We start from the raw sequence: 17,571 nt of genomic DNA on the forward strand, positions 1-17,571 counted from the left end.
GATAAATTAGGAGTTTGGGATCATAATATACACACTACTATATATGGAGTAGATAACCAACAAGGACTTACTGTTTTCAATATCTTGTAATAACCTATAATGGAAAAGAATCTAAAAAAGTATATATATATATATATATATATATATATATGACAGTCTCTTTGCTGTAAACCTGAAACTGACACAAAATTGTAAATCAGCAATATTTCAATAAAAATTTAAAATATAAAATTTAGTAGAGAATAACAAAAAACAATAAAAAATAACGATATTGCTCAAAAAATTACTTTTTCTAAAACAAAAACTAGAAATCATTCCTGATTATATGGGTAAAATAAGACATACTTTATTTTTGGCAACGCTGCGTGGCTTGCAGGATTCAGATTGAACGCATGCCCACTGCAGTAGAAGCGCGGAGTCCTAACCACTGGACTGCCAGGCAATTCCCTTCTTGTTCATGTTGGTCAACCTTTCAATCAGATGTTAAGTTGTCTGCAGAGGGGTGACTGTCCACCCGTTTATACAGCAGAAGTCTCTCCTGGCAGTCAGGACTGAAGGTGATGAATTGAAAAGTATTGGTTAAAAATAATTTGGGAGACTTCCCTGGTGGTCCAGTGGGTAAGACTCTGTGCCCCCCCGACCCCTGGTCTGGGAATTAGATCCCGCATGCATGCTGCAACTGAGTTCGCATGCTGCAACTAAGAAGTCCCCATGCTTCACCTAAGATCCCGAGTGCTACAACGAAGACCTGGCACAGCCTAAATAAATAATAAATAGAAATAAAAATAAATATTAAAAAAATAATTCTGACACATATCTATCTTAAGCATATTATTTTCCCTTAGAAAAGACTCTCCGATTTGTCTGTTGTTTTCTTGTAAGGCCATGTCTCCTTCATGTCTGGGTTGCCTTTCATATAATGCAGACTACGACCTACCTTCTGCCAGATGTTTTATAGCTGCGTCAGCAACTCATTTCTTAAAAAGGAATTTGTGGGCTTCCCTGGTGGTACAGTGGTTAAGAATCTGCCTGCCAATGCAGGGGACACAGGTTCGAGCCCTGGTCTGGGAAGATCCCACATGCTGTGGAGCTACTAAGCCCGTGAGCCACAACTACTGATGAAACATTTTGGATGTGAATTGGGCCCCTGAAATCCCACACTAGTTGGTGGGGCGGTATTGCTGGTGTTAGAAGCACATAGGATTCGAGGGAGACCCGTTCTGAAACCTCAGCTTACCTGGGTTTGCCACCTACATCTACTTCGAGCCGAAGTTACTGGCTGCTTACTGTGACTCTGCTGCCACACTGGCCCCCAACCCACCCCTCGCCACCCCCTCGAGTCCATCAGGCGTTCCTGGCCATTTCCAGCGCTGGCCTGAGGCGCCCCCAGTCTGGACGGGCCTGAAATCAGTGGTGTTCTGGGAGGAGAGCAAAGGTGAGTGACTGGGGACCTCTGTTCTGGGCCCCAAAGGGAGGGAGGAGGGCAGAGGACCGGCCCTGGGGGCTCAGATCCAGGTGAGCCTGCAGCTCAAGGGTGGGGCTGCACCAGGGGTCCAGAAACCAGCCCCAGCGATGGTTAGTGATGCAAAAGAATGAAGAATCAGTCTCACTGTGTAAGAGCCAACTGCACTCAGTATGTGAACAGCTTCAGTTTATTAGTCACTTCCCATGATGCACATGAAACACGTCGAGAGGAAGTAGTGCACATATACCAGTCACAGGACTAACTCCCGTTTAGGTACCCCCGGATATTAAAGTTTGACATTTTATGGAAGAACACTGCTCGCCACTCCTGCAGAGGGCTGGCTGGAAGAGTCAAAGAGGCAGCAGAGGAAGCAAATGTGCTGGAGAGGCTGGCGTCAAAAGCCCTCTTGTTGTACATTTGTTTGGGTTAATAAATATTAGAAAAGGTAGAGCCGTGAAAGCTGCACAGGGTTTTGATGCTACACCAGCTCCGGAACCAGCTCCCCATGAGAGCAGAGGAGTGCACAGCACAGCCTCTGGCATCAACTGGGAGGAAGCTGAGCACCAGGTGTGCTGGTGTAGTCAGCCGCCTGGGAGAGGATGGATCAGTGACCTTGCAGAGGACGGATCAATAACCTTACGGAATTCAGACCAATGAGCTTTTAGAAGAACAGATCGATGACCTTGTAGAAAGGCAGATAAATGTGAGTGACCATCTCAGGCTGGGCTGGAGAGACAGGAAGTCTTATTTTCTCCTCTTCACACCTAAGGAAGGATGACGGATAGGGAAGACAGGAACTGACTGGGGTTTATTCCAACAGCTTGTGAATTTTAAATGGCTCCCTTTGCCCTCTGGCAGCAAATTTTTAGACTAAGCCGTGACTCTGGGGACCTCCTCCTGGGTCAAGGCCACAGGGCCCAGGGTCCTCCCAAAGCCTTGACTGCTCTGGCGGCAGCACTCCTGGTTATGGCAAATGGTTCTAACGTGCTGCCTTCAAGAGGCTCTTCCGTGAGGCCCTGCCTCTTTGGCTGAGCTGGTGAAGGCCGTCCCCTTTCTCTGGAGTAGAATACGGGGTGTCTATCCAGACCCAGCTCCCTTCATTCTTGGGTTGTCGATCCTAAGCTCTCTTCCCCTTCACCTTGTCCTCCATGTGGCTACCATGCTTTTTTTTTAATTGAACTATAGTTGATTTACAATGTTAATTCCTACCATACAGCAAAGTGATGCGGTTACACATATATGCACCTTTTAAAAAATATCCTTTTCCATTATGGTTTATCATAGGATACTGAATATAGTTCTCTGTGCTATAGAGTAGGACCTTGCTGCTCATCCATTCTGTATATACCAGTTTACATCTGCCAACCCCCTCCCCCTTGGCAACCACAAGTCTTCTCTAGGTACTAGGCTCCTCTTTTTCTTTTAATGCATTTTGCTGAGCATTAAAAAAAAAAAAATTATTTATTTTTGGCTGCATTGGGTCTCCGTTACTGTGCGCAGGCTTTTCTAGTTGTGGTGAGCAGGGGGTACTCTTTGTGGCGGTGTGCAGGCTTCTCATTGTGGTGGCTTCTCGTTGTGGAGCACAGGCTCTAGGTGTGCGGGCTTCAGTAGTTGTGGCGCATGGGCTTAGATGCTCTGCAGATCTTCCTGGACCAGGGCTAAAACCCGTGTCCCCTGTATTGACAGGCGGATTCTTAACCGCTGCGCCACCAAAGAAGCCCCACTCAGAAACTTCTGTGTCCACCTCTGTCCCCCCACTTAGGCTATGAGCCTCCCGAGTGGAGACCGCAATTTATTTTTTAATTAAAAAATAATCATTAATGAATTTTGGCTGCATTAGGTCTTCACTGCAGTGTGTGGGCTTCTCATTGTGGTGGCTTCTCTTGTGCAGAGCATGGGCTCTAGGCGTGTGGGCTTCAGTAGCGGCACAGGTTCAGTAGTTGTGGCTCGCGGGCTGTAGAGCGCAGGCTCAGTAGTTGTGGTGCACGGGCTTAGTTGTTCCGCGGCACGTGGGATCTTCCCGGACCAGGGCTCATACCCATGTCCCCTGCATTGGCAGGCGGATTCTTATCCACTGTGCCACCAGTGAAGTCCCTCAATCATCTAATATAATGAACAACATGATCTGGTCTAAGAACTTCTCTAACAAGAAATAACTGGACAAGCAGAGAATAAAAACAGCAGGCAAATGAGGGCCATCTCACAGACGAATAGTTGTTATAAAACAAATATAGTAAAATATTAATTGTAGAATCTAGGTGGTAGGTGTTAAGAATTATTCACTGTATAGTTAACTTTTCTGCATATTAAAATTTTTTCATAATAAAATGTCAAAAAAAGACCATCGTACTATCAAAAGAATAAAAAGGCAACCTACGGGGACTTCCCTGGTGGTCCAGGGGTTAGGAGTCTGCCTTCCAATGCAGGGGACACAGGTTCGATTCCTGGTTGGGGAACTAGGATCCCACATGCCGCGGGGCAACTAGGCCTGTGGGATCTAGAGCCTGTGTGCCACAACTAGAGAGCCCCGTGTGCCGCAACTACTGAGCCCACACACCACAACTACAGAGAAGCCCACGCGCTAAAACAAAAGATCCCGTGTGCTGCAAATAAGACCTGATGCAGCCAAACAAATAACTAAAAAAGAAGAAAAAAAGGCAACCTACGGAGTGGGAGAAAATATTTGAAAATCATGTATCTCATAGGGGGTTAATACCCAAAATATATAAAAATAACTCATATGACTCAGTAGCAAAAAAAAAAAAATCCAATTAAAAATGGACAGAGGGTTTCCCTGGTGGCGCAGTGGTTAAGAATCCGCCTGCCAACGCAGGGGACATGGGTTCGAGCCCTGGTCCGGGAAGATTCCACATGCTGTGGAGCAACTAAGCCCGTGCACCACAACTACTGAAGCCTGAGTGCCTAGAGCACGTGCTCCGCAACAAGAGAAGCCACCGCAATGAGAAGCCTGTGCACTGCAGAGAAGAGTAGCACCCCACTCACCGTAACTAGAGAAAGCCCGCGCGCAGCAACAAAGACCCAACGCAGCCAAAAATAAGTAAATAAATTTATAAAAAAAAAATGGACAGAGGATCTGAATAGACATTTGTTCTAAGACATACAGATGGACAACAGGTACATGGAATGATGCTCAGCATCACTAATCATCAGGGAAATGCAAATCAAAACCACAATGAGGTACTGTCTTGTTTAAATATAAAAAGCCTTCTTTTTAAAGCTTTCTTTTAGAGTTACCTATTAAAGTATTACAGGTGCAATATGATGGCTGGGACATGCTTTAAAAAAAGCCAGTGGGAGGAAGGGGTGTATAGGTGAAGCAAGATGGACCAAATGTGGGGGTGAGGCCCCAGAGCACATGGCCCAGTTGTTCTATTTTTTTTCCATCAGAAAACAAAAATACAATCCTGGGAACACAGTAGGAAACAAATAATTACACTACCAAAAGGAAACAGATATTTGAAGCAATTATCTAGAAAACTCTAGTAAAAGACCCTATTCTCTGATAGGTTATTTTGCCTTCTTTTCTATTGCTTCTTTGGTTTCTAAAAACTACTAAAACTTCACACATGGATAATCGTAGATCCTTTCAATATAGAAGCTTCTTCAAAATATGTGCCAAGATTCAGTAAAATCCACACTTAGAGACAATCCTGTAGGACAAACAACTCAGTTTCTTCAAAAATTATAATAATAAAAAAGAAACCTACAGATTAAAAAGAAATTTAAGAGCTATCAGTAAAATGTAAGACATAGTGTCTGGATCCTGATTCAAACAAACCAACCGTAAAATTATGAAACAATCAGAGAAATCTGAATACTGACTGGGTATTTGTTATTATAAAATGTGTTAGCTGTCTTAAGACAATGGTATTGTGGTTATGGTCTAAAAAGTACCCCATCTTTAGAGACACATGCTTAAGTATGTGGACATGAAAATAAAGCATGCCTGGAATGGGATTCAAACCAATCAACTGGGATGGGTTCAGGTTGGGGATACAAGTAAAACAAAACTGACCACAGGATAACTGCTGAAGTTGCAGGATGAGTACACAGGGGTTCATTATACTATTCTCTTTATTTTTGAAAATTTCCATAATAAAATAAGTTTTTAAAAATGAGAGTTTTGTTTTGATACTGTTGTATTATAAAACATTAAAGAATTTCCATTTTTAATGAAGACTTCCAGACTTCCAGAAAAATATAATTTTCTGATGGACCGTTAACTGATACATTAACTTAAATCTTACAAGTTACTTAGAAACTGACAAACAAAAATAATTTTTAAAATATTGTACAAATTACTGAATGTTACTGTATCAATAAAAGATCACTAAAAGCTGGAATTTTAAGCCAAAAGCAGACAACTTTGATCATCTTAACTTCAATTCTAGGTAAGGGTGTGGGCTCTGCAGTCAGCCAAATCTAGGTTTATATCCTAGTTCTGCCCTTTTCTATCTATTAGATAAATGTTTTCTGGCAAGCCATTTAACTTCTGTGAGCCTCAGGTTCTACATCTTTAAAATGGGGGTAATAAAATTTCTTCATCAATAAAGCGCTTAGCACAGGGCTTGCCACATAGTAAGTGCTCATTAAATAATTCAAATAATTCCACTATCCTTCATCAATTCTAAATGCATGTTTTCATACTCTAACATCTCTGAAATTGGGATGCATCTCATAATTGATGGCATATTATGGTTTAATTGGCAGTTTTTTTCTTTAGTGGTATGTAAAATAATTGGTGCCTACTACTAACAGGTAGCAGCCAAGATTCAATATAATATGGTATCAATCATGATCGAAGTAGATTCCCAATTTCTGTTTTAAGATTTTTCTGAATATATAACCAATTTGAAATTTAAAAAATTTTGAAGTATGAGCAAAATATTTTCAACACAGCACAAACAGAACGGTTTAGAGACAAATTACTTTTTTAAAAAATGGTTTATCAATTCCATTTTTGTATAAAACACATGGGAGAAACCTAGCCAATCAACACACAACTGTTGCTACATGAAAAGATATTTTTATCAAACTTCGAGTCTAAGAACATACAAATGTTTCTTTTTCATATCTACAGTAAATTGTCTATGCTTTTCCACTTAACTGTTTTAAAAATTCCACATATCCCCATTATTTCTTCTGTCCCAGTTACAGTACAATGACGGGGAGGAAGAAGGTTGGTTAGAACAACTCTCTAAGCAGTTTTCTGCTGTCCCTTCTTTCCAATCAGAGACTTGTGGATGTGAGGGATCACACCTAGAATGAAATGAAAAGAAACAGTATTAGTAGAAAAACTTTAAGCTGGCTATATCTTTTTTTTTTTTTTTGGCTGCACTGAGAGGCATGTGGGATCTTGAGTTCCCCAAGCAGGGACTGAACCCGTGCCCCCTGGAAGCATGGAGTCTTAACCACTGGACTGCCAGGGAAGTCCCTAAACTGGCTATATCTTACCACTTTAGGGCTTCAACCCCAAAAAGCAATTATATAAAGAATGAGGACCTCCCTGGTGGCACAGTGGTTAAGCATCCGCCTGCCAATGCAGGGGACATGGGTTCAAGCCCTGATCCGGGAAGATCCCACATGCCGCAGAGCAACTAAGCCCATGCACCACAACTACTGAGTCTGCACTCTAGAGCCTGCGAGCCACAACTACTGAGCCCACGTGCCACAACTACTGAAGCCTATGTGCCTAGAGCCTGTGCTCCGCAACAAGAGAAGCCACTGCAATGAGAAGCCCGCACACCGCAACGAAGAGTAGCCCCCACTTGCTGCAACTAGAGAAAGCCCACAAGCAGCAACAAAGACCAAATGCAGCCAAAAGTAATTAATTAATTTAAAAAACAAACAAAAAGGCTTTTAAAAAAGAATGAAATTTACTTAAGTCCCCTTTCACATTCTGATTCTGTTAAAGTATCTATACCAAGGGGTCCCCATCTTGGGGTCTGGGAACCCCCCTCTAAAACTGTATGTAAAATGGTGTGATTTTATGTGCTTTTTTTAGAGAAGAGTAACCATAGCTTTCAAGAGGTTCTCCAAATGTGATCCAAAAAGTATTAAGAACCACCAATTTATATCTCACCTTCACTGATCCTGACTCATTCAATTATCTCAGCTCTGATTTTCAAGAGCATTTTAAGCAATTTCTCATGATCATTTTTCAAACACAGTTTAAAGGATATGGGAAATATTTTAAACACCAGGTTTTAAGTCTCACATATGATATTTAGATGAAGAACTTGCTAAAATAAAAATAGCATTGTATATGGCTACAAGGAGAAGAAATATGTATTCAGATCATAATGAGAAGTCTAGAATTGTCAGACTTAACACTTTTGGAACTTAAGTTTCTATGTTCTCTAGTTGGTGATACAAATGTACTGGATCATCTATCTGAATTATCTATTAGTTAGGCCAGTTAACAATCTAGGCTGAAGAGGAAATAATACATACCACCCCCAGCTATGGTAGCCTTGATAAGAGAATCCAACTCTTCATCACCACGGATTGCAAGCTGCAAGTGGCGCGGAGTGATCCGCTTAACTTTGAGATCCTTGGAAGCATTACCTGCCAGCTCCAGCACCTACAAAGCATCCGTTAAGATAGCACATCAAACAAGGGTGAAGTGTTTAAGGATTCAGTTTAGGCCTGCAATTATAGCTAAAAAGAGCACTACAGCATCTACACACAAAACACACAAGATACATATATAAACCAACACTAAATTTTTTCCAAATTTCTATAATGCTTTTATAGAACTCTTATTACTCCATTTCGTCCTTTTTTTTTTTTCTTTTTTTTTTTTTTGTGGTACACGGGCCTCTCACTGTTGTGGCCTCTCCCGTTGCAGAGCACAGGCTCCGGACGTGCAGGCTCAGTGGCCATGGCTCACGGTCCTAGCCGCTCCACGGCATGTGGGATCTTCCCGGACCAGGGCATGAACCCGTGTCCCCTGCATTGGCAGGCAGACTCTCAACCGCTGCGCCACCAGGGAAGCCCCATTTGGTCCTTTTATATTCATTCTCTGCAAGAGAACTAGAAACTTGAGCAAAAATCTACTTCTATAGAAAGAAAAAAGACAAGAGATAATATCCCTTAGCCAAGAATCTATTCAATAAATGTGAACATCTAGAAATATATTTTAATATACCCATGTAGTCTATTTTTTCATGGCCCTTAACAGCTGAAATTTATTGCTTAGCACTTGTAGAACAATTTAAAAATATAATTTAAAATAATTTCTTATTCAGAGTTTTTAACATCACTGGGCCCTATAATCTGTAGGCAATAAGCTAGAAGCCCTTTATTCTATAAGGGCAATTTTCAACTAGAGGAATTTCAAAGTCCCAGTTGGCCATAAAATTGCATTTTTCTTTTCTTTTCTTTTTTGCCTCCATAGACTATACTGGCATTATAAAACCTTTGATGGAAGTAACACAAAAATAACTCCACAGAACCTCCTCACTTAAACAGAGTGGTGGGAAGCCTCGGTGTACATCCGAAGCAATCAGTGTGCTTTAAAAACCACCAGTACTCTCTACTCCATTCTCCCTTGCAACCTTCACTGGTCTGGAGTGAGGCCTGGCACCAGTATCTTTTGAAAGCTTCATAAGTGATCCTAGTGTGAAGCCAACGTTGAAAAGTGATTACCCCTAAACTTAGATTTCAGTATTTTCTTTACCTCTATTATTGACTAAAACCCCAAAATTAAATATTTGGAAAATACACATTGACTGCATATGTGTGTATGTATATGATTATTATTTAATCTTAAACTAAAAAATCATAAAGTTCCTAAGAATATAGATAATGGGAATTTAGATGGGACTTGAAAATCTGAACCAGAAGCCTATGCCTCTACATGAGTGCACAAAATGCATACCTTTCTGAAAAGTCTGCAGGTAAACAAATAAAAACTGGTATAAGAGTGATAAAGCAGAAAGGCTCTTAACTAGTACCAATACAAAAACATTACCAACACAAAATCCCTGCTTGTGACATAGTGAAGTTGAAACTATCAATGTTAAATCTCCAATAGGAAAATAAATGACTTGGTAAGGTTAATGAAATGACAGCAGTGATAATTAACACACAGGTTAAAGCTAAATCTTTCAACCTAGCTCCCAACCACATCTTTCTCAAGTAGGAAGCTTCCCCATTTCTATTAGGTTGGCTATCTCTATCAGTTGACTTGCTTGTTACTCAACTTACTTCCCCTGCTTGGAATGTAGTTGAAGGAGTTTCATGGCTTCCCTTTTGTTTTCCTTAGGAGGGATTAGAATGGAGGAAGTAGTAGTCCATGACCTAAGAATTAAGAACTCTTGCCCAATTAACTTATCTTCCTGAAAAGTCAAACTGAGTAAGATACAGCATTTTATGCATACAACCATGCACAGAACCAGAAGGTTGCTTAGGTCTTTTACCAAATTTTGTTATCATAATATAGTTGTGATATTTAAAAAATATGTATCATCACACTGCCAAGACTTCACCCCACCTCAAATCTTTATTAACTAAGAGTTATGCTGGGGCTTCCCTGGTGGCGCAGTGGTTGAGAGTCTGCCTGCCGATGCAGGGGACACAGGTTCGTGCCCCGGTCCGGGAAGATCCCACATGCTGTGGAACGGCTGGGCCCGTTAGCCATGGCCGCTGAGCCTGCACGTCTGGAGCCTGTGCTCCGCAACGGGAGAGGCCACAACAGTGAGAGGCCCGTGTACCGCAAAAATAAAAATAAAAAAAAGGGTTATGCTGTAAAAAAAAAAAAAGAGTTATGCTGTAACTTCACAAATATCACCTATCGATTATATACGTATTTCAGAGTTCATTTAATTAGTAGTATGGTATTTAAATTATTTTACACTTGTCACGTCACTTAAAAATATGGATTATTGACCCTTACTTAACTTTAAAAAAGAGCACACCAAAGTTCTATTTGACACTGGTACTAGGTAACAGGCTGATAAGATACATCTAAAACCGCTATTAAAAGAAACTAACAAGAGTTTGTCTTTTTTATTTCAAACCAATATTCCATGGGTTTTAGCCATTTATGTCCAAGACACCTCCAGGATTCCCATATATAACATTTCCCCCACTAACCTCAGCAGTGAGGTACTCCAGAATTGCGGCACTGTACACTGCAGCAGTGGCACCGACCCTTCCGTGACTTGTGGTACGAGTCTTCAAATGTCTGTGGATGCGGCCCACAGGAAACTGAAAGAGACCACCCAAATGGGAAGCACTGAAGTCTTAACATCACACTACTGAATGTAATCAAAGGCTGAATAATATGAGTAAAGCATGAACTCAAAACCAACACCATTCTCCCATTGTGACCCTTTCTTTCTACTTTCTGAGAACAGGCACTTTCTCACCTCCAAAGTTCCCTAATCCCACTTGTCTGTGCCTTTGACTAACCCCACTCCCAACTTTCTTAAGGACCTTCCTTACCCCGTTACTGCTCCATCATTCAACAGCTCCAATTGCTTCCTTTTCGCTGGCTCCTTTCCTTCTGCACACTTCACTTAAAATGTCTCCACGTGTCTACAGCAACTGCCTCCAGTTACAGTCTAGACATCTCCTTTCCAAAGGCAAGATTTAAAAGCAAACCCTGAAACCCCTTTCTTGTCACCCATTTTCTCCCAATCCAACCCTGGCTTCTGTTAAACACCATTCTGAAAGACGAGCAGTAACATTTTAACTACTAAAATCTACTAGCCAGCAAAATCTACTTCCAGATTGCATCCTTAAAGAGAAAAGGCATGACTGTTTTGTTTACATCCTTCCCTAATTCTAAGCTCCCCGAGACCAGGATCCATGTCTTACTCCCTTCTGCATCCTCAGTAACCGCATGTTACGTCGTCTGACACAGAGGACCCCAAAAACCATTTCTTCTGGGCTTCCCTGGTGGCGCAGTGGTTAAGAATCCGCCTGCCAATGCAGGGGACATGGGTTCGAGCCCCAGTCCGGGAAGATCCCACATGCCGCGGAGCGGCTAGGCCCGTGCACCACAACTACTGAGTCTGCGCGTCTGGAGCCTGTGCTCCGCAACGGGAGAGGCTGCGACAGTGAGAGGCCCGCGCACCGCGATGAAGAGTGGCCCCCGCTCGCCGCAACTGGAGAAAGCCCTCGCACAGAAACGAAGACCCAACACAGCCAAAAATAAATAAATTTAATAAAAAAACAAACAAGCAAACAAAAAAACAAAACCATTTCTTCTTAGGCCGAAGCAATTACATAGTTCTAATACGAACTCTGACTACTCCTCAGTCTTTTCATTCTTTGACTCAAATACCACATCAAATATGGTAGGGGGTCCACCAATGCCTTTCTGATCCTTTCTCATGCTCGACTTAGGAAACTTATCCACAGCACAAGCTGCCAATTTTACATAAATGACCTTAAATTTCTAATTCTTTTCATCACCTCTCTTGGAAAGCTAGACTCAAATCTACAACTTTTGGACATTTTCATATGGATGTTTTGGTGGAACTTCAAAACGACTGCAGTTAAGTTTATTATTTCATAACTTGCCCCTACTACAAACTCTTCTGCTCCTTAGGGTCTAAGCCTTAGAGAAACTTCTCTTTGACCGTCCTCTCAATCCCATACCCCTCCTCCCATTTTTGGGGAGCATACACAAGCCTTCTATTCTTTTCCATCCTACTCAAGTTCAAGTATGTTATTACCTTATTCCTAAACCACTGCAATAGTCTGTATCTGTCTTGCATCTCCCACTTCAAGGTAAGGACACTTCAAATAAATTCTAATTGAGATTTGCATGATGTTCTAAAATACAGAACGTACCCACCAAGTACAAGTTCTCACCCCCCCTTCCTTCAGTATCATCCAGATCATGTCATCCTCTTCCTCAAAAACTTTCAATGGCTCACTACTGCCAAGAAGATAAAAATCCTAACCTTATAGTCTGGACTTCAAACTTTCCTGTTTAAAAAGTATCTCTTACATGTAGGGAATAATTCTTACTCATCCAGAAAATTTTGAGTTTGTGGATTAAATCTGCAACAATTTAAATATACGAAATTTGAAACCATTTAGGGCTTTGAGTATATCACTGAGTCTACACTTGAAGGTATCGGGGAAAGATTCACAGGACTAGTGGACAGTTCATTATTCTCTCATCCTGAAAGCCGATGTACCACGACAAACACTCTTTAAAATAAAAGCCACAGCATACTCACTTCAATCTGATACAATTTATAAAAGAACTAGGAACATAATTATAATCTAGAAATAATAGATTTTAAGAGAGCAAAATCACCAAATTCATTTAAGATCTTTTCATAACTTGTCCTTGTTTAGAAGAAGAGAATACAAATTATATACAAGGGAGTTGCAGGACTTCCGTGGTGGTCCAGTGGCTAAGGCTCTGCACTCTCAATGCAGGGGGCCCGGGTTCAATCCTTCGTCAGGGAACTGGATCCCACATGCCGCAACTAAGAGTTTGCATACCACAACTAAAAAAGATCCCGTGTGCCACAACTAAGACCTGGCGCAGCCAAACAAACAAATAAATAAATAAGGCAGTTGCTTTGTGGTTTATATTTTGACCAATTAATCTCATTATCAAAGGCCAGTAGTACAAGTACACTTTTGTAATTAAAGAAACACCTATGAGTCATGAATTATAACAGTAAAGAAAATAATGAATTACAACAGCATGGATGTTACCTGTAACCCAGCTCTCTGTGAGCGAGACACTGCCTTAGCCTTGGCCTTCCCACTGTCCTTTCCAGCTTTGCCTCCAGCCTAGGTGGAAAAGAGTTCCAGATGAAGAATCGAAAATGCTATTTCAAAACTATTTAGGACTACAAATAAACTTACCTACAAAACAGAAGTACAGTTACAGATGTAGAAAATAAACTTATGGTCCCAGGGGGTAAGGCGGGAGGAGGGATAAATTGGAGGATTGGGATTGACATATACACACTATTGTATATAAAACAGAGAACTAATAAGGACCTACTATATAGCACAGAAAACTCTACTCAATACGCTGTAATGGCCTATATGGGAAAACAATTTAAAAAAGAGTGGATATATGTATATGTATAGCAGATTCACTTTGCTGTACACCTGAAACTAACACAACATTGTAAACAACTATACCCCAATAAAAATTTAAAAAAAAATTAAACTTAGGAAATAAAATTTCTTCTAGTTTTACTTTAGGTAGTTAAAAAAATCTAGGTGATCTTCAATTTTAAATATACATGTGTTATATCTCCATTTATTTTATTTTTAAATAATTTTATTTGTCCCACAACTGATGATGTCCATTTTTTTTTTTTGGCTGCACCCTGCGGCATGTGGAACTTCCTCGACCAGGGATTGAACCTGCACCCTCTGCAGTGGAAGCGGAGAGTCTTAACCACTGGACCATCAGGGAAGTCCACTATTTATTAATTTATATAGAAACAAGGTCAAACCTTAAATACTTTTTAAAAATGAGATTTCTAAAAATTTGAACATATTTTTCAGACTGAAGAATCTTCATCAAGTCAATATAACTCTCATGCTATAAGTATTTCATAATAAAATAATTTAAAAAAATGTCAGTGTGTATCATTTCCACAGAAATATTCAGAACTTAGCTCTATGGGGAGAAAAAAAAGCATCTTAAAAAAAAATTAAACAGAGAATTACTCTATGATCTAGCAATTACACTTCTGGGCACATACCTAAGGAATTGGGAAATATCAAACAGATATTTTCTATACTATTTGCTATTTTGTTTATATCAGTATTATAAACAACAGGTAAAAAGCAGAAACAACCTAAATGTCTACCACAGAAAAATGAATAAACAAAATCGTGGTATATACACACAATAGAATAGTATTCAGCTGTAAAAGGGAAGGAAATTCTGATACATGCTACAACATGGGTAAACCTTGAAGACATTATGCTAAGTGAAATAAGCAAAAGGACAAATATGTATGATTCCACTTACATGAGGTACCTAGTCAAAATCATAGGAACAAAAAGCAGAATGGTGGTCACCAGAGGCTGGGGAAAGGGGCAGAATGGAGAGTTACTATTTAATGGGTACAGAGTTTCAATTTGGGAAGATAAAAAAGTTCTGGAGATAACTGGCAGTACACTGAAAAATGGCAAAATGGTCAACTGTTATGTGTATTTTACAAAAAAAAAAGGGACATACAAACTTATTCTTAAGGGGTTAAACAAATACTACTTTCAACTGATAAAGAAATATTTCTCAAATAACATGAATGGTCACAAACAGGACACAGTATATAAATGCAATGGGATATTATGCAGCCCTTTCAACAAATGAGTTACAGATATGTGCTGATAAGGAACAACTCACAAAACATACTTGTGTAAAAGGCAAGGTATATGCAAGTGCAGTGAGCTTTTGTTTACATAAAGTGGAGTACTGTAGAGTGTGTGTACATATACATTTCTAGAAGGTCACACAATACGTCAGAAAAGTTATTTGCCTCTAGGGATGGAATACTAAGGATCTGACTTGAGAGGGAAACCAATATTCTCTTTTGGGCTGTTTGATTTTACTACTTAAATCTATTATTTCTTCTCTGTTAAAAGAAAAATTAGTTAAATAAATCAGTTTACATGATTGGCTAGTTGTTTGAGGATGTTTTTGAAGCAGAGGTTAAGCTTTGAAATGGCATATTCCCTTTGTCCCTTTGTAATGGTTTCCTTAAAATACTTTTTAGGCTAAAAATCCCCCCCCCATGTTTATCTCCCAAAACCATATGGGGGAGTAGCCATATATTCTCACTTCTTCAAATAAATCTTTTCAGCTCTATTTGCCCTGCTGTAAATACATTAAAAAAACCTCTCAGTTGGTGCATGAGTCTAAAACTATAATCACTCTCTATGACAATTATGAAATTAGTAGTTATCCATTAAAAACTACCAATTGCAGGGCTTCCCTGGCGGCGCAGTGGTTGAGAGTCCGCCTGCCGATGCAGGGGACATGGGTTCGTGCCCCAGTCCGGGAAGATCCCACATGCCGCGGAGCGGCTGGGCCCGTGAGCCATGGCCGCTGAGCCTGCGCGTCCGGAGCCTGTGCTCCGCAACGGGAGAGGCCACAGCAGTGAGAGGCCGGCGTACCGCAAAAAAACCCAAAAAACAAAAACAACAAACCAAAAAAAATTACCAACTGCAAAACTTCCCAGGCTTCCCAATTTACTGCTCTTAAGCAATTTTATCACTTCAAATCCATCATACTTGCTATTTAACCTATTTGCTTTTTAAGGAAGTAGACATGAAATCAGTTTTTTTTTAAATCTCAGTGTTAGGACTTCCCTGGTGGTGCAGTGGTTAAGAATCCGCCTGCCAATGCAGGGGACACGGGTTTGAGCCCTGGTCCGGGAAGATCCCACATACCACGGAGCAACTAAGCCCATGCGCCACAACTACCGAGCCCACATGCCACAACTACTGAAGCCCGCGTGCCTAGAGTCCAAGCACCGCAACAAAGAGTAGCCCCCGCTCGCCGCAACTAGAGAAAGCCTGCGCACAGCAACGAAGACCCAACGCAGCCAAAAATAAATAAATAAATAAATAAATAAATTTTTTAAAAAAAATCTCTAAGTTAAATGACTATTTCCGTGGTTTCCGGATACATTTCTCATACTTAACAAAAACAAAGTCTTATGGAATCAAACTTGTGCGAATATAAAATTGTACAGTAAAAAAAAAAATTGTACAGTAAATAAATTTTTCACAACCCCCTCAAACTCTGTATGTACACCCTCCAACTTCACACATTCATTTTAATATGTCTGATGACTGATTGAGAAACAACATACAAGCACCATAAAATTTTTGATTCTAAGAACTGTGTTAGTATTAACCTGGGTTAAGCATCTCGGTAGAAAATACGCCTATGGAGCCAACTGGAGTGTATTTCAGTCAGGAAAAGTTGAAAACTGGATGCCAAGAAACTTGCATACTAGTTCAACAGATAGATACATGCTCACGTCCCCTCAAGTTTAAAATTCTCAAAACAAGAATGACAACTCCACGCCTCCTGTATTTTTAGCTTATGCGACCGTGCATGTATTTTTAGCTGCTGGTAAAAGGGACAGCCAATATGTGGCAGGTCGCTAGAAATTAAATGAGTGACACCTTCGAAACCAGCAAGGACCAGGAGAATCATCCGCTTGAGCAAATCAGTTTACAGACAGATCTAATCTGTGCCTGAGTCGGCCGGCGGAAGCGCTTCCGTTAACTGCACAACTACAAGTCAGAAACGGGGTGCGACCATCCATAAGGTCGAAGCCAGATCTAAGACGCGAGAACGTCACAATAACCACAATTTCTGTTTGTGGTTCAGCCCCGGGCAAGGCTGTCTCCGTAGGGCGCTCGGGCGGACACTGCTCGTCGCCTCGGCATCGCTGCTTCGCTCCCGCGCGGGGCACGACCACCTTCCAGCGCCTTTCCCTCTCAACTTCACAAGGGGCCAAGTTCCCTCCTCTCGCGTTTCTAAAAACCGCACTTTTTTTTTTTAACCGACGCACAATTCAGGAGTCAAAGTCGGTGGCAGGGGCAGCGGAGGTGCTGCAGAGAGCCAGGGTTGTCCCGCTCAGGGCCATCGGCCTCGGCCCGCGCACTCAGTTCGCGCCGGCGCCGCGGCGGGCGAGGCCGGGACCGCGGGGAGCCCCGCCGCCTGACGCCAGCCCAGCCGTCGTAGTCGCCTGACGCCCGCCCGCCTGACGCCCGCCGCCTCAACAGGTAGCGGCGCCGCCTGGCCATCGCCACCCACCCGGCCGCCCCGCAGACTTCACCATGGTCTCGGCCGCTCCCGCCCTCGGTCCCGCCGAGCCACCGCCGCCACCGCTCGCGCAGCACCGACCACCGCCGCCGCCACCGCCGCCGCCGGAGTCCGGACAATAACCGGGGCCCGCCTCGCACCACCCCAGCCAATGCCCGCTCGCCTTGCTCGTTTGAACCCCGGCGACCGCCCAATTGCGCGCCTCCTTCTAACCAAACCCCGCCCCCAGCACCTCCTCCCTAACGGCTGTTTGTTTTTGCACACGGCACGCGGAGGCGGAGCCTCCGACCCCAACACA

The 17,571-nt window shown here is 41.9% G+C and overlaps 1 protein-coding gene across 3 annotated transcripts; it reads right to left on the minus strand.

The window, feature by feature from the left end:
- Positions 1–6,411: 6,411 nt before the first annotated feature.
- LOC132524875 (histone H2A.V) lies at positions 6,412–17,392 on the minus strand. 3 transcript variants are annotated; one of them, XM_060157419.1, is made up of 5 exons: positions 17,287–17,392; positions 13,178–13,255; positions 10,586–10,699; positions 7,940–8,069; positions 6,412–6,745 (listed from the first exon to the last, which is right to left on the minus strand). In XM_060157419.1, the coding sequence occupies exons 1-5, from the start codon at positions 17,287–17,289 to the stop codon at positions 6,684–6,686; spliced, it is 387 nt and encodes a 128-aa protein (XP_060013402.1). In that variant the 5' UTR covers positions 17,290–17,392; the 3' UTR covers positions 6,412–6,683. The 3 variants fall into 3 exon arrangements, with proteins under 3 accessions (XP_060013402.1, XP_060013404.1, XP_060013403.1); XM_060157421.1 differs by lacking the exon at positions 7,940–8,069; XM_060157420.1 differs by lacking the exon at positions 13,178–13,255 and having other exon boundaries at positions 17,287–17,377.
- Between the last annotated feature and the right edge of the window lie 179 nt (positions 17,393–17,571).

This window comes from Lagenorhynchus albirostris, chromosome 8 (genome assembly GCF_949774975.1).
Source record: "Lagenorhynchus albirostris chromosome 8, mLagAlb1.1, whole genome shotgun sequence".
Classification (NCBI taxonomy): domain Eukaryota; kingdom Metazoa; phylum Chordata; class Mammalia; order Artiodactyla; family Delphinidae; genus Lagenorhynchus; species Lagenorhynchus albirostris.